This window comes from Dromiciops gliroides, chromosome 4 (assembly GCF_019393635.1).
Source record: "Dromiciops gliroides isolate mDroGli1 chromosome 4, mDroGli1.pri, whole genome shotgun sequence".
NCBI classification, from domain to species: Eukaryota; Metazoa; Chordata; class Mammalia; order Microbiotheria; family Microbiotheriidae; genus Dromiciops; species Dromiciops gliroides.
The window spans coordinates 62793815-62812336 of NC_057864.1; the positions used below are offsets into that span (position 1 = coordinate 62793815).

General features: G+C 38.1%; 1 protein-coding gene across 1 annotated transcript in view; it reads left to right on the forward strand.

Moving 5' to 3' along the window:
* Nucleotides 1–17396, forward strand: part of MROH9 (maestro heat like repeat family member 9) — an 81518-nt gene extending 64122 nt beyond the window's left edge. Inside the window, 7 exon segments of the mRNA XM_044003119.1 lie at nt 3663–3815; nt 4595–4660; nt 4662–4712; nt 5087–5189; nt 8068–8084; nt 8086–8131; nt 17104–17396. Of these exon segments, the coding sequence (XP_043859054.1) occupies nt 3663–3815; nt 4595–4660; nt 4662–4712; nt 5087–5189; nt 8068–8084; nt 8086–8131; nt 17104–17396 (729 nt within the window).
* The last annotated feature ends 1126 nt before the right edge of the window (nt 17397–18522 follow it).

The window sequence follows — 18522 nt, forward strand, 5'->3', positions numbered from 1 at the left end:
TTTCAAGTATTTGGCAATTTTTGATGACTTGTGCCCAAACTCACATAAGCATTCCGATGGGGAGGGAGGTGAGAATGCTTACCCCAGAGGCAATACTTTTCCTGCCCAGAACTTGAGATGAACAAACTCTTGGGTACAGAAACAATCCATTCAGCATGGAAATATTGGTCTCTGGTATATCTATAACTGTTAGGTTGCTTGTGAACTCAGAGAGAAACTTAATGAGGAAATGACTGTGACCTTGAGAAGTGGAAGTTGGTGACTTTGTTCAAAGCATAGATCCAAAGTATATATGTATTTAGGAAAGCTTTGTATAGACTGTCCAGTTGTTTCAGTCATGTCTGACTCTTCTTGACCCCATTTGGGGTTTTCTTGGCAAAGATACTGGAACAGTTTGCCATTTCTCTCTTCAGCTTATTTTACAGATGAGGGATCTGAGACAAACGGGGTTAAGTTACTTGCCCGGGGTCATACAGCTAGGAAGTATCTGAGGCCAGCTTTGAATTCAGAAAAATGAGTTTTTCTTATTCCAAACCCCATGATCCCTTGTGCTACCTAGCTGTCCCATTTTATAGATTATTTCTATAACACAGGATTGTTATTAAAAGGTGCTCATAAAACCTTAAAGCATCACATAAGTGTGAATAGCTGTTCTTTTAAATGCAAATGGACTAGAGAGCATAGGAATAGGTGGAGCTTTCCTTAAAATAATAAGCAGTATCTACCTAAAACCATCAGGAAACATCATATGTAATGGAAATAAGTTAGAGGCCTTTCCAATAAGATCAGGGGTGAAACAGGGATGTCCATTATCACCTCTATTATTTAATATTGTGCTAAAAATGTTATCTTAGCAATAAGAGAAGAAAAAGGAATTAAAGAAATTAGAATAGGCAAGGAAGAAACAAAAGTATCACTCTTTGCAGATGATATGATGGTATACTTAGAGAATCAACTAAAAAATTCCTTGAAACAATTAACAACTTTAGCAAAGTTTCAGGATATAAAATAAATCCACATAAATCATCAGCATTTCTATACATGACCAGCAAAGCTCAGCAGCAAGAGATAGAAAGAAAAATTCCATTTAAGTAACAATAGACAATATAAATACTTGGGGGTCTACATGTCAAGACAACCAAGGAACTCTATGAATACAATTACAAAACACTTTATACACAAGTCAAATCAGATCTAAATAATTGGGAAAAATATCAGTTGCTCATAGATAGGCCAGCTAATATAATAAAAATGACAATTCTACCGAAAGTAATTACTTATTCAGTGCAGACCAATAAGACTACCTAAAATTAGTTTACAGAATTAGAAAAAAATAATAACAAAATTCATCTGGAAAAACAAAAGGTCAAGGGAACTAATGAAAAAAAATGCACAGAATGGTAGGCTAGCTGTACCAAATCTGAAGCTTTACTATAAAGCGCAGTCATCAAAACTATTTGGTCTGGCTAAGAAATAGGGGGTGGATCAAAGGAATAGGTTAGGCACAGAGACACAGTAGTAAATACTTTAGTAATCTACTGTTTGATAACCCAGAGGACTCCAGTTTTCTGGATAGGAACTCGACATGTGACAGAAACTGCTTGGAAAACTGGAAGATAACATGGCAGAAAACTAGGCATAGACCAACATCTTACACCTTATACGAAAATAAGGTCAAAATGGGTACATGATTTAGAAATAAAAGGTGATACCATAGATAAATTAGGAGAGGAAGGAATGGTTTACCTCTCAAGAGAACAGTTTGTGCCTAAACAAGAGAGAGAATATTATGAAATGCAAAATGCATTATTTTGATTACATTAAATTGAAAAGGTTTTGTACAAACAGAAGCAATGCATCCAAATTAGAAGGGAGGCAGAAAGATGGGAAAACAATTTTTATAGGCCAGTACTTCTGACAAAGGCCTAATTTCTAAAATATTTGGGGAACTAAATCAAATTTATAAGAATCCAAGTCATTCCCCAATTGAGAAATGGTCAAAGGATATGACAGCAGTTTTCTGATGAAGAAATCAATGCTATCTATTGTCCTTATGAAAAATGCTCTAAATCACTATTGATTATAGAGAATGAAAATTAAAACAACTCTGAGGTACCGCCTGACACCCCACATACCTATCAGAGTGGGCTAATATGACAAAAAAGGAAAAATAATAAATGTTGAGAAGCTGTGGAAAAATTGGAATGCTGAATGCATTGTTGGTGAGCTGTGAACTGATCCAACCATTCTGGAGAGCAATTTGAACTATGCCTAAAAGACCATAAAGCTATGTATACCCTTTAACCCACAATACCACTATTAGGTCTTTTCCCAAAGAGATCATAAAAAGGGAAAAGGACCCACATGTACAAAAATATTCATAGCTGCTCTTTTTGTGGTGGCATAGAAATTGGAAATTGAGAGATTGCCCATCAACTGGGCAATGGCTGGACACGTTGTGGTATATAAATGTAAGGGAATACTATAGTTCTGTAAGAACAATGAGGCAGGGCCGACTTCAGAGCAACCTAGAAGGACTTACATAAACTGATGATGAGTGAGATGAGCAGGAGACCAGAAGGAAATTATATACAGTATCAACAACATTGGTGTGTTGAGCAACTATGATAGAATTGACTCTTCTCACAATACAATAGTCCAAGATAGTTAGTTCCAAAAGACTCATGATGGAAAATGCTCTCCAAATCTAGAAAAGAAAAAAAAAAACGAACTATGGAATCTAGATGCAGGTTGAACCATACTATCTCTATTTTTTTTCTTTTTTGAGGGTTTTCCTGTTTGCTCTAATTCTTCTTGCACAGTAATGACTAATGCAGAAATAAGTTTAATGTATTGTACATTATCACCTATATCAGATTGCTTGCAGTCTTGGGGAGGGGCGTGGGAAGGGAAGGAGGGAGAAAAAACTGAAACTAGAAATCTTATAAAAGCAAATGTTGCAAACTATCTCTACATGTAACTAGAAAATAGTAGAATACTATTATGAGAAAAATGAAAATGGAAAATTTCAAATATAAGTGTGGTAGGGGGTTCTATAACTTGGAGTCCTATAAACTTTGTAAAAAAAGTAATAAACTAGTGAGGGCAGCTAGTGGCACCATGTGGATAGACAACCAACCCTGGGAGTCAGGAGGACCTGAGTTCAAATTCAGCCTCAGACACTTGACACTTACTAGCTGTGTGACCCTGAGCAAGTCACTTAACCCCAATTGCCTCACCCCCCCAAACAGTAATAACTGCAATTCCATCTAACTAGCTTCCTTGCAATCTTATTATTTTATTTATGCATTTAAAAACATTGTTCTCATAGGCTTAAACAGACTTACTGCCCAAGGGTTCCAAGCCACACTAAAAGGTTAAGTACCCTTTCTCAACGGCTTGAATTTGTCCTTCATTGAGCTCCTGGGATGGTAACTTATACTTTTTTGGGGGGGGGCGGGGGGGGCAAGTGTGGCAGCTAAAAAAGTTAAGAATCTCAGAATTAAGGGGATATAAAGAAAATCCTCTTATAAAGGATTTATAAAGCAAAAAGTTGGCACCCTGATCTATCTGCTTTGTAAATCAGCATTTTCAAGGCAGCCTTGATTAAGCGAAAGCCCTTAAAAGGATCTTTTAACTGAAATCTTCTTTGTATTTCCCAGGCCATGCCAAGCATTAGAGCAATGGCCATTAGACATTTTGGTGAATTACTCAAGGAAATGAATCAATACAGTTGGATGCTAAAGCCCATTGTTCTCAAAGCCTTGGTGCCTTTGATCCTGTTCTTGGAAGATACAGAGATCAAAGTAGTTAAAGTAAGTCCATCTATCCATGATGGTTCCCTAGCCACAAGAAATATATAGACAGTCTTTGTGGGAACAACCTTATTTGTGAAATCTTCTCCCTGGCTCCCTATAGCCAGAAGGAACAGAATATAGAGAAGCCTTAAAAAGCTTGTTTCTGTTTCCCCCAGCTAGGCTTTCACTGCTAGGCAACTGACAAATTAATGGGTCATAAAAGCTAACACAATGGTATAGAAATAATTATCAGAATTCTTTGGTTTATTTTTTTTTGAGACTAGGTCTCCCAATCTCACCCAGGCTGCAAGTACAGTAACCATTCACAGGCTTGATTCCACTATTAATTGACACAGGAACTTTGACCTGCTCTGCTTTTCCAATCTGGGCAATTTAGCCCCTCCTTAGGTAATATGGTAACCATGTACCCTCATGACCCTTTCTGCTCCTGGGATTCACGATTTTGATGCTGAACTTAGTTGTGGACAACTGACTGGCTTAGCACAATATAACTGAACACTCTGTTACCCATGAGACCTCCACCAACTTCAACCTGCCAGGTACAGGAAATTCCAGGTGTGCAGCACCATGCCCAGCCAACTTAAGATTCTAAAAAGGCGGAGGATCCTAAGGAGCACTTTTTGTTGGTTGTTTTAAGACAGAGCTCTCACAAGAGTTAGAAACTGATGATTTTCATAAATGAAAGGAACAGCTGGATGGGGGGATGGAATGAAGTCTATGGGGATATGTACACTAAATGCAATATCTCACTGTTTTTTTTCTCCTCTGCCTCACAGGCATGTAAATATACATTAAACATCTGTGCTCCATATTTTAAGTGGGTATCTTTACCTTTGCTTGAATGATAAATATTACAATTATGAGATAATTGTGCTCAGCATCTGCAACTGCCTTGTAAGTGACTCTGTGGGCGTTACTGCACAGGGACATTAGACTGAATTTGGAGGCTTGGCTGGAGATGCAATGTGGTGCAAATGGAAGGGAAGGCAGATCTTTGGAAAGGAAAGTACAGCATGTTGATGGGTAACCATTGCCCAGAAAGGAAACTCTAGTAGATCTCTCCTTACCTTTTCTCCACCAGCATTAAATCTGGGTACCCCATATATAAACTCCATATTTGGGGTTTTGGATGGAGAATAGAAGGACAAAATAAGATCTTATACTAGTATTCTTAGACATGAAAATTTTATCTAAAAACTACTTGAGGGGGAGAAAGGAAGTGATTTTTTCCCCACTTTGAGGTTGTTTTTTTCTCTTTTTCCTTCTAGTTCAACAATTATGGAAACTACATTTCAGAGATTATTTATACAACTGTAGGATTTTTAAAGAGCTCTAGAGCTTATCTAAGGAAAGCAGCAATCATTTTAATAGGTAAAAAATAACAACCCAGTGTCAACCTTCAATTCTCATCATCTTTATCTCTTTAAAACAGGCTAAAAAAGGTATGAAAGACTATTTGGGAGTGACATCTTATTGGGCTTTCTCATGTATCACCCTCCCTATCCAAAAGCTTTTGGTTTATGAAATGCCATAATACCCTGGCTCTCCTTCCTCTCTAATTGCATCTTCTTTTTCTCTTTGATGGCTCCTTACTCTCTCCTGAAATCCTATGGTAAATATTCAGCAAGTTCCTGTTTTCTGTGTTATGGTAAGAGTGTAGGGATTGAAGTCTGAGACCTGGGTTGCAATTCCAGCTCTATCACTTCAAGTCTCGTGTCACCTTGGGAAAGTGACAACCCCTCCAGGGGGTAAGTTTCCTCATCTGTAAATGAAGACATTGGACAAGATTGCCTCTAAAGTATCGTCTGACACTAAATCTACCACCCTGAGTTCCTTCAGGTCACGTTCTTTTGGCAATCTCATTGCCTTCCATGGCGTTAAGTATTATTTCTACATAAAGATTACCCTTTTGATTTGGTCAAACCTTTCTTCTGAGCTACCAACTTTTATCTCTCATTGCCTATTAAAGAGACATTGCTGCAACATTGACTCTTTGAGATCCCATGGGCATCCTGAACCCAACATATCTCAAGCCAAGATTTCTCTAACATCCTTCCTTCCTCCCGTCCTGCCTTCTTTCCTTCATTCTTCCGCCCTCTCATTGCTGCTAGGATCTTTTAGATTTCCCTAATTAACACACTATGCTACTGTTTCATCCCTTCTCAACCGCACATGGCTCCCTCTCCAGCCATTCTCTCAGTTGAGAACTATGCGTCATTTTTTACTAAAACCAAATGAGGTGATTGGTTGAGACCTCCCTCTTCCCACCTCTTCCTTAGCTCACATCACACAGATTACCTTCTGCCACTATCTCCTCCTCCATTTCTGTCTCACGTGATGAGTTAGTCCTTCTTCTTACCAAGCCCAACCCTACTACATTCATAGTGGTCCCATTCCACCTCCCATTCTGACCTTCGATCTCTCCTAGTCTACCGGCTGCTTCCCTATTGCCTATAAACATTCCATCACCACCCACCCTTAAGAAACCTTCACTTGATTCAATCATCCTTGCTAATTATCATCCCATATCTCTCCCGACTTTTGTGGTTATGAACTTTAAAATGTTGTTAGGATAGATAACTCCACTTTCTTTCTCTATTCTTTTCTTAACTCTATTATTTGGCCTCTGATTTCATCATTCAACAAAAACTGCTCTCTCCAAAGTCATAACAATTTCTTAATTTCCCATGGCCTTTTCTCAATCCGCCTCCGTCACCTCTCTGTAGCTTTTGACACTGTTGATTGATCACCCTCTTCTCTTTGATAGTCTCTTCTTGCCAGGTTTTTGGGACACCACTTTTTCATGGGTTCTCCTACCTCTCTGACTTCTTCTCCTCTTTCTGTTTTGCTGGGTCTTCATCCAGATCATGTCCACTAACCATGGGTATCCCATAAGACTATCCTGGGCCTTCATCTTTTCTCTCTATTTTACTTGAAGATCTCATCAGCTCCCCTTTATTTAAATACCATCTCTATGTTGATGATTCTCAAATGTACTTTCCAGACATAATCCCTCTGCTGATCTCTAGGCTCAAATCTCCAACTGCCTATTAGATATCTAGAACTAGATGTCCTACAGATATCTTAAATTCAGCATATCCCAAGGTGAATTCATAATCTTTTGTTCAAACTCTCTTCTCTTCCAAAATTCCATATTATTATTTTTTGTTGGTTGGGTTGTTTTTTGTTTTTGTTTTTGTTTTTGTTTTTTGTTTTAGTGAGGCAATTGGGTTAAATGACTTGCCCAGGGTCACACCGCTAGTAAGTGTTTAAGTATCTGAGGCCGGTTTGAACTCAGGTATTCCTGATTCCAGGGCCGGTGCTCTATCCACTGTGCCACCTAGCTGCCCCCAATTCCATATTATTATTTAAGAAACCACAATCCTCCCAGACCTCTAAGCTCACAGTCATCCTCACTCTCTCTCACCCTTCACCCATCCAATCAGCTGACAAGACCTATTGATTTTACCACTGTAACATCATTCAAATATGTTCCCTTCTCTCCTCTGATATGGCTATGACCCTGGTATAGGTCCTTATGGACTATCACCATAGCCTCTGGTTGTTCTGCTTGTCTTAATTCCCTCCCCACTCTAGTTCAGCCTCCAATCAGTCACCAAAGTGATTTCCTAAAGCTCACCATGTCACCCCTTCCCCTACGTGCTAATACCCCATCCTCCTCTCCTTGATCGCCTCCAGAATCAAAATCCAAAAATCTGTGGGATTTTCAAAGCCAATAAATGAGTCATTCCTCCCATCCACTTTGTCTAGTCTTCTGCCTCCTTATACGACACCCTCTCCCACATGCCTCTTTGCTCCAATGACTGTCCTCCGTATTGTTCCCCTAACAAGACATTCTGTCTCTCAAATCTGGGCATTTTTACTGGCTATCCTTTACATGTGCTATATTCTTCTCTTAATCTCTCCCTCCTACCTTCCTAGCTTCCTTCATTGCAGGTTATAATTTCAACTTCTGTAAGAACTTTTCCCCAGCCCCACTTCTTTCTGTAACAATTTTCCATTTATCATACAGATATGTATATTATATTTCATATTGTTTGCAAGGTTATCTCTCCTCAAGGACAGGAACTGTCTTTTACCTTTCTTTGTGGCCTTTGGTGTTTATCTTAGTGTCTGACACATAGTAGGCTCCTTGGGTTTTGCGTAGAAGCTAAACTTTGGCATCAGTACTGGAGAAACCTTCATATTTTGAACGATAACTTTTTATGTTGACTTTGTTTTTGTTTAGGATACCTGGCAAAAACTGGGGAGTAATTTACTTCTCAAGGATGAAATTGAAGTCATGCTGAAGGGTAAGATATGATTTTTTACTGATTGTATATTTGTGTATGTATTTTAAAATAACTCATTTCCTAAAGTTCTTAAAAAAATGTCAATCAGAAAAAAAAATCTGTTTTCTCTCTACCACTCCAACCCTCATTCCATAGTGAGAAGGAAAGAAAAACAAAATCTTTTCTGAAACCCATTACAAACATGTATCATAGTCAAGCAAAACAAATTTCCACAGTAGTCATCTCCAATGTGGATATAGATATAGATATAGATATAGATATAGATATAGATATAGATATAGATATAGATATAGATATAGATATAGATATAGATATAGATATAGATATAGATATAGATATAGATATAGATATAGATATAGATATAGATATAGATATATAGATGTGTGTGTGTTTGCATATGTATATCTCAATTCTTTTTTGTGTGACTGCATAGATTCTTTTTTCTTTAATCTCGAAGCTTTGGATTTTAGTCATAATGTTCCTCAATGTTTCCATTTGGGGATTTCTTTCAAAGAGTGACTGGTGGATTTTTTTTCTATTTCCACTTTTTCTCTGGTTCTGAGAAATCTGAGTAGTTTTCTTATAAGATTCTTTGAAATATGATATCTTAGCTCTTGTCTTTTGAGCATTTTGTTAAGGTAGTTCAATGATTCTTAATTTTTTTCCTAAGCCATCCTAAAACTTGTTAAACAAATATTTTATAGTCTGGTGAAAATGCCATATCTAGAATTTATATCTATTAAATGATCCGGGTTTATCTATATTTATACATTTTATAGCATTGAATGAAATAAGTGAATTTCATCATTGAAAAATTTTCTTTTTACTTAATCTTCAGTATTCTAGTTTTGCTCATACTGAACATTTTTTTCTTCTTGGCAATGGATGTGAAACACTATTCTGCCTACTCAAGAAGCCTATGCCACACTATAGAAGTATTACCAGTATCCCTTGTAGCTTCCCTTTGAAGCTTCATCTTTTTGAAAGTCTTTGCTTGTTTTCGGATAAGTTAATCAGGCTATTTGGCAACAGTAGTATTTTTTTATTGAAATTTTAAATGTCTCAGATTGGTTTTTATTTTTAGTTTTTGACCATGCCTTCTTTGTACTCCAATGCAACTGATCTAGTATCATTGTATCTGAATGATCCTGGAAATGCTCTAGTGCCCATCCCAATATGACTATATTATGGCTAGTAGTCATTGAAGTGTACTTAATAATAACTACAGCTTTGGCTTTGCAATAATATCCATTCTTAAATCTATATCTACCACAAAGTGTTACTGTGAATATCAATAGTATTGTATCACATTTATGTACCATAACTTGTACAACTATTCCCCAATTCATGGGTACCCTACTCAGAGTCACACTCTTTTCCATCTCAAAAAGAGATATAGATATTTCCGTACATCCCTAGTTAGAGTCTGTTTGATTAGGACTCATCACTCTTGATTATATGAGGTAACTTTCCCTAACATTCCTTTCCCTTCCCCCTTTAGTGAATTCCTCTTTCCATTCTTTTCTTCAGGGTACTGTAAGCCTATGCCCTTTGCCTTCTGGCTCATACCATCCTACCCCCTAGTGGGGAGGGGAGAGGGTAAGTGATGTCAGTGTTCACAGGCATGTATTAACTCTAGAATTATCACAGTTATCCAAGTAGGAGGGAGCCTGGAACCAAAGGAACCATAACTGTCATTCTCAGTTTCAGTACAGTGGCCATGTTCCTTAGGCTTCATAGTTTCTGCGTTGAGATAAGCATGTGCTAATGGCAGTATTAAGGGCAGCTCTCCTCTTCTTTTAAAGTGGTGGCTGCTAATCACGTGTAATCGCTAACCATGGCTCCTCTAGTTTAGAATTAGTGGACAATGATCTGGATGAAGACCCAGCAAAGCAGACAGAGAAGGATTGATAAAAGGCATTGGGAAATTAAGAAATTGTTATAACTTGGAGAGAGCAGTTTTTGTTGAATGAATAAAATCAGAGGCCAAATAATAGTTAAGAAAAGAATGAGAGAAAAGAAGGTAGAGGGTACCCTATCCTAAATAGCATTTTGTGTATCAAATGAGATAATACACGTAAAGCATTTTACAGAACCTCAAAATGTTACATAAATGTTTAGTGGCTCTTATTATTAATATAAGGAAAAAAATGAAAGGCACAACAGAAAGATAACAATGAAACACATGTAGTGGCATGAAATCCAGCTTGCATTGCAAAAGAATATAATAAAGGTGAAGAAACCTGATCAATCTGACTTTTCTGATCAAGTTCAGACTTCAATTGCAACACACATATTAAAATGAAACAATGAAAAAAGAACCTTATTACCTCTCCAAGTAACTTGCATAACACTATAGGTTTTCTTGGTAGTAGGATAAGGGGAGAGAGAAAGAGTTCCAAATAACTCAATCTTCCTGAAGTCTGTTTATGTTTTACACAAGGGGAGGATAGAAAGATGAGAAAAGACAGAGAATGAGAAATACCAGCTCTCTTCCTTGACCATCATTCCCAGTTCCAATTTAAAAAAAAAAACAAACCCTTCTGTCGGAAGGATTATGGGGGTAGGGTCCCTAACCATACTTGCCTCTGAGTAACACCCTGATTAATTAGAACCTTTTCAAACTGGATTTCCTTCCAGTATTTCAAAAGCTCACAATTCATCAGCAAATGTTTATTTTAAGTGCTTCCTGAGTAGCCAGCTCAGTATCAGCTGCTTTAGGGTAAAACAAAGAGATTGTAAATCAGAGTCCCTACCTACAAACAAGGTGTCAGTATTTGGAAGTAGAATTAAGACTTCTCTCCTGGGAATATTATAGGACTATTAGAGACTAGCTTGTGATTTTAATGATAGAAAAAACCTCCATCCAAGCAGAGGATCCCCTACTTTGCAACGTATTGGGTCGTTTAAAAGTTGCCTAGAACAGTAGTGTCAAAGTCTAATAGAAAAAATGGGATATCCAACATAAGGATTCCTGCAAGCTGCTTACTGACTAAGTTTAATATAGAATATTGTTACATTTTAAAAATTTTGCTAAAGTACTTCCCAGATTACATTTTTTTGCAGGACAATGAGGGTTAAGTGACTTGCCCAGGGTCACACAGCTAGTGTAGTGGTCAAAATATCTGAGGCTGGATTGAAATCAGGTCCTCCTGAATCCAGGGCTGGTGCTTTATCCACCCATTACCTAGCTACCCTTCCCAATTACATTTTTTTTTTAGTGAGGCAATTGGGGCTTAGTGACTTGCCCAGGGTCACACAGCTAGTAGTGTTAAGTGTCTGAGCCAGATTTGAACTCAGGTACTCCTGAATCCAAGGCTGGTGCTTTATCCACTGCGCCACCTAGCCTGCCCCTCCCAATTACATTTTAATCTGGGTTCAATCCTCACTGGGTCATGTTAGGCCACTTACACATGATGTTGGCACTTCGGACCTAGAACATTGAGAAGTTGAAGTTTCAGCCCTGGGTCACATAGCCAGGATGTGTCAGAAATGGAATTTAGACCCATTGTTCACATGACCCACAATGAGCCTGGCTTGAAGGACCAACTGCCTACTTATTTTAGCATGGTACCTCTGAGTCAATATACTATCAGAGCTAAATGTGGTGGGGCAGAATGTTGTGATGATAATGGAGAATGATGATGTGCCCTTATATAAAGATTTAAGGTTTAAAAAGCTAACCACATCTTGATTCATTTGATCTTCACAAAAAAACTATCCAATTATTATCTCCATCTTACAGAGAAGGAAACAGAGAAAGAAAGAGTTGTCCAAGGTCACCAATTTATGTCAGTCATTTCCAGGTATTGTGCTAGGTACTAATTGAAGGAAAGATTCAAAACTCAGCTTTTCCTCAGTCAAGCACTCTTTCTGCTGAACCACTTTGCTACCTAGAAGTCCTATTTCCTTCCCCAGTAAAGGCAGAATATTTTGTTAAAAATATGGAACTGTGGGGGCGGCTAGGTGGCACAGTGGATAAAGTGCCGGCCCTAGATTCAGGAGGACCTGAGTTCAAATCCAGCCTCAGACACTTGACACTTACCAGCTGTCTGACCCTGGGCAAGTCACTTAACCCCCATTGCCCCGCAAAAGAAAAAAATATATGGAACTGTGCTTTGTCGTTAAAATTCAAACTCCTAGACTTTCTTAAATAGTTGAATTAGATACCAAAATCACAACTTTGACCAACACAGAAATCTAGCTTTTAAAGGTCAGTCAACTCTCTCTGCTGACCCTATCTTAGCACCTTCCTTTCTCTTTCTTCATTCTGAAGTGTGATGGGATGAGAGGCAGTTTATTTACCTGTATTACATAACTTGGCATGACACCCACAGAAAGTCTCAGGAGTCAAATCAAGTCAAAAAGCATTTATTAAGTGATTCCAATGTGCCGAGTACTTAGCTTAGTGCTGGAGATACAAAGAAAGGCAAAAGCAGTCCCGGACCTTAAGGACCCACATTATAATGGGGGAGGTGAAATTAAAAGACATAGAGGGTAAATTGTAGAAGCTTTCAAGGGGAAGACACTAGGAGTGGGGCAAAAAGGAGAGGCCTCTTAAAAAAGGCAGGGATTGAAGTAAACAGAGAGGATTCCATTATGGGGGACAGCCAGTAAAAAGTCATGAAATTGGGAAATGCAGTTGCTTTGGGTGAAGAACAACAAAAAGTCCAGTATCTCTGGATCATAGATTAAGTAGCTATGAGCAAAGTGCAAAAATAATAGAAAAGTAGGAAGGGTGTCAGGATGTGGGAGATCTTAAAAGCCAAATAGGATTTAGCAGCTCTAGAGCAAACATTAGAGGTATAGTAAATACTAAAGGTAAAAGAGGAACCATCATAGTTTATTGAGTAGAGGTGTATGGTCTGACTTGTACTTTAGGAAGTTAATTTTAGTAGCTGAGAAAGGATGGACTGAATTGATAGATACTTGAGGCAAGGAAATTAACCAAAAGGCTACGGCAATAAATAATCCAGGTGTTAGGTGATGGGGGGCTTTCAGATTGGTGGCTATGTCAGAGAGAAGGAGGAATATACAAGAGATGTTTCAAATGTCAAAATTATAGAACTTCAAAAATGATTGGAACATGGGGGATAGGAGAGTTAGGAGTAAAGGATAATACCTAGTTGCAAGCCTGGGTAAACTAGAAGATGGTGGCTTCATAGTATGAGGGGAAGTTGAAATGGAGAGTAAGGAGGAATGATAAATTCAGTTTTAGACAAAGTGAATATAAAATATCGAAAGGACATCTAGTTTAAGATGTCCAATAGGCACTTGGAGATGCTTATCTGAAGGTCGGGAGAGAGATTAAATCTAGATAAAATAACTTCTAGAGGCATCTAGGTAGCATCTAGATAGAGCATTGGATCTGGAGTCAGGAAGCAGTAGTATTAAGCACCCATAGACAGAAAGAGAGCAAAGATTAATAAGAGAAGGTGATGGACAGAGGATGAAATATCAGGTTCAAATCCAGACCCAATGCTAGCAAAATGAACCCAGGTATGTATACATAAATATATATATTAATGATAGATGGCCTTTCTGCAGGTATACAAATATATCACAGATAGTTCATATAGTACATATTATTATGTTATACATACATATATTAGATATTATATGGTGTGAAACTATGTCAAATTTCTAAAAACAAGAGCAATTCTGTCTATGGATAGTCAAAGGATATGAATAGGAAATTTTCAATAATTCCAAGTCATCAATAGCCAAATGAAAAAATGTTCTAATCATTAAAAGAGAAAATTCAAATTAAAACACAATAAGGGTACCATCTTATACTCATCAGATTGGCATAGTAACAAAGTGAACAAGAAAAAAAAAGGAAATGGGAAAATTCCAGAGGGACTAGAGATCGGGGAAGGCACATTAATATATTTGCTGATAAAACTATGAATTGGTCCATCCATTCTGGAAAGAGCATGTGGAACTATGTCCAAGGAAGCTTTAAACGTGCATGTTGTTCAACCTAGTAATATTACTACTAAGTCTAGTACTCCAAAGAGATCAAAGAAAGAATAAATTAACCCATATGTGCAAAAAAACAGTTTATAGCATTTCTTGGTAGATAAGAAGTAGAATTGATGGGTTCCCATAAACTGAAGAATGATTAAACAAATTATGCCATATGAATGTAATAGAATACTACTGTGTTATTAAAATAGAATGACTACTATGTTATTTTTAAAAAGTGAAGAAGAAATGGGTGTCAAGAGTAACCTGGGAAACTTGCATAAACTGATGTGAATAAGAGTGAGCAGAACCAGGAGGAAAATGTATACATAACACATTATTGTAAAGACAAACAACTTTGGGAAGACATAGATCTCTGATCAACACAATTGTCAATCAAAATTCCAGATGATTTATGATGAAGCATGCCACCCTCCTATAGAAAGAGAGTGATATACTCAGAGTGAAGACTGAGATATGTTTATGTTCTTTATGCTTATATTTATATATAGACGGCCAGTTTCTATAATTTGTTTTGCTTGACTATACTACTGGTAAAAGGTTGGGATTTTTTTCCTTGCTTTCTTGATGTAGGTGTAGGGGAAAGGAGGAGAGAGATAATATAAAGTAAAGCAAAGCAAAAGTAAAATTGAATTAAAAAAAAACTTTTAAATAAATTTTAAAATGAGATCATTGGTAATTTTGGAAAGAGTAGTTTCAATTAAATGATGAAGTTGGAAGCCAGATTATATAGAGCCAAGACAGTGCAAGGAAAAGATACAGAATCACTTATAAATGGCTTTCTCAAAGAGATTAACTAAAAAATGGAGGTGAGATAGGATTAATAGCTAGCTGGATGCTTAGATCAAGTGAGAGAAGGTGTTGTTTGGGTGATGGAGACACAAACATGTTTGTAGGCAGTAGCAAGCACCCAGCAGACAGAAAGAGATCAAGGATTAGTAAGAGAATGGATAAGGACAAAGAAGAAAATCTACTGGAGAAGATAGGATTGAATAGGATAAGGGGTTTATGCTATCTTTACATAGAGAAGGGCTCCTTCTTCATGTGAGACAGGGGTGAAGAAGAAGATATTGGAAATAGACAACTGATATGAGAGGAGGAGAAAGAAACGGAAGCTTTCTGCAAATAGCCTTATTTCTAAAATGATATATGAGGTAAAGTTCTGATCTAAGCTGGTGGAAAGAGGGGAACAATGAGGGATCTAAGAAGAGATTAAAAAAAAAGTTTGTAAAAACTACTGAGGTGGGCAACTTGGTGGCACAGTGGATAAAGCACCGGCCCTGGATTCAGAAGGACCTGAGTTCAAATCTGGCCTCAGATACTTGGCACGTACTAGCTGTGTGACCCTGAGCAAGTCACTTAACCCTCATTGCCCCACAAAAACAAAACAAAACAAAAACAAAAACAAACAAAACAACTACTGAGGTAAGTGAAATAGTTAATTGGTTGCTTTGCTGCAGTGAGGGCCCAGTTGAGATCATGTACCAAATTTGTAGTGAAGCCAGGTGAGCATGATTTTATAACTCTCTCTAGCTCTATTTAGCAATGAGTGAATATATGGGAAGGCAGCAGAGTAGTACAAGGTTGGGATGTGGCAAGGCATAATTGGTGATAGATAAGGTGGGAAAGAGATTTGAGTGCTGAGGAAAGAGTAAAGTTAATTGGTTAACCATGAGGTGAAAATGAGGAAGGGAAGAGAATGTAGCCAGTGCAGGGCTGATGCCCTGGGAAAAGAACTGAATGGTTGACGAAATATAGATCACAGTGGGATAAAGAATAGAGTTTCAGGTTGTAAGGCAGAGGGAAAAATAGAATGATAAAATATTATGATGAGATAAATGAATTTTGAAGTGTATCAACATGGAATAGAAATATGTGTAGCTAATGGCAAAATCAATGGTGTGATCCTCTATATTTAGTTCAGAAGTAAGTTATAAAAAATTGAGCATATTAAGGAACTGGGACATTTGAGAGATGTTGTCTGAGGGAGTGTCAATATGCTAGTTGAAATCCCCTAATATAAGGACAGGAGTTGAAATAGAGAAAAAGACCTTGAGTAAAGCACTGAACTCACTGAGAAAAGAAGGGGAAAGTCCTCAGATCAGTAGATAATAACTATCAGAATCTTGATTGGCTATAAATGTAAATTGAATAATTTTCAATGGGGGACAGCTTCTTGACTGGTAAAGGAAGACTCTAGAAGTGACAATAGAGATTGAAGAATATTCGACCCTACTACTTGAACCAATGAATCTAAGTGAAAGGGCAACCTGTATTGGAAATGGCAGCCAGGGATCCCTTGTCATTAGGAGGGAGTCAGGTTTTAGTGAGTGCCAAAAGATGGAAAGAAAAAAGAAAAGGTTTAAAATGAAACGAACCTGAAGTGGAACTTTAAAGTTGCAGGACTGAAAGGATGGAAGTAAGAGAGTAGGCAATTGGAGATGGGGAATAAAGTTTGTAGGGGGACATAGAGGTAGTCAGTATCTCTGGGATGAAGACAGTATTACAGGGTGGGAGATAGTAACCATTGAAGGATGAGGTCAGGCAGATTAACAATGGCTTGGAGATGAGTCCATTGAAGAAGGCCCATAATTAGGCCATTCAGGGCCCTCCCCAGATATCCAGCCCCATGACAAGGGTTGATGATGAGTCCTATGGGGTCTAGGAAGCCCAACTCCTAGTAGGTAAGAACAGGCAAAGTTATAGCCTTGGAGAGTCCAGACAGGAAGCATAATCTGGCAACTCAAAGTGGATTTAATTAAGGAACCACTTCTGAAGCACTAGAGAAGGTCCTAAATTCAAAGATAGTGATCAGAGATGAATGGTTATCTTGGATTGGGATCAACATAGAAGTTCCCTGGGAAAACTCAGGAGTGACAAAGTGTTAGGAGACAATGGCTGGGATCAGTCAGCATAACATAAGGGTTTGTTATGGGAGGAGTCCAGTTTGATCATAAGAGGGTGAATTAATTTTCTTGTTTCAGCTATGGAAAAAGTACTCCATGATCAAGATCCTACCATCCAGCGGATGGCCGATTTTACCTACACATTATTTAAGGAAGTAGCCTGTGAAGTGAAAGAGTCCAGCCTTAAACAACATTTCCGAAGGTTATGCAGTTTCTTCCAATTCAAAGACATTTTGCTTCTTTATAATTATAGAGGTAGAGAAGCTATTGACTCTTTTTATGAGCTTGATGAATACACACTACAATATAGGAAAACAGAAGCTAGAGAAAACAGTGAAAACCGACTAGAACAATTCTATGACAATAGTTGATAGGGGCTTCCTGTCCACAAGAACAAAGTCGGGTTAAGCCTGTTTGCCTAAATTGATGTTGGAAGGAGGGCCTTGCCCCTGCTGTCTTTTTCTGTATCCTAGTATACAATTTCTGAAAATCCTATTGTGCATCAGTGTTTAACATAATGGGGTAGAAGGTTCGATCTTACCAGGTGTAACCAATAAAAAGAAAGCAGAAGATGGGGTTCACAATTATTTTGGATGAGTTCCTAACTGTACAAGAGGCAAAAGCCTATTTTGGAAATGATACCTACCAATGAAATTCCAGATGCCTGAAATAAGAGATGTATTAAAATGCCCAGATATTTGCTACAGTTCCAAGGTCCCCAAGTGCATTATTTTCACTTCCAACCTCAACTGCTGCCTTGGTCTCCTATCCAAAGCCTACATAGTCTGTAAGACCCTAACTCAGGTTTCAATGTCCTTCAACTCACACATACTTCTCATCTCTGAGCTTCTAATGCTCTTAGCTAAAACCAAACACACAGGGGGCAGCTAGGTGGCACAGGTGGATAAAGCAACTTGGCCCTGGATTCAGAAGGACCCTGAGTTCAAATCCTGCCTCAGACACTTGACGCTACTAGCTATGTGACCCTGGGCATGTCACTTAAACCCCCATTGCCCCGCATAAAAAAAACAAAAACAAAAGCACAACCCAAACACACAGTTTAGTGTTTACCTCTCCAACATTGGTTTCAAGTTTTTCTTTCCTGTCTGGTTTATAGGCCCTCTGAGGTCAGGTTCCATAGTATCTTCTGTACAATGTGTCCCAAAAGCTTAGTGCAATTTGAACTTCAAACCCTAAAAGTTTGTTGAGTCAACTTCCTTTTGATGAGCTTTTCTTGGTGAAGGAGGCTGATCCTCAAGATCAAAACTGATGTATCCAGGCCATACCAGGTCTTTATGTCAAACATTTCCTGCATTGAACTCACTCTGGAGCAGGTCTTCCATCCCCAACTGACTACGAGCAGGGGTGGGGTCCCCAGATTTCAGGTGACTAATTGTCCCCGTAGAGTTCTTTGAGTAGCCCTTGAGGGTGTAGGGGGTTGGGTTTGGTTTGGTTGGGTTTTCCCCCTAATGCTATACCCTAGAAAGGCCCTAAAAG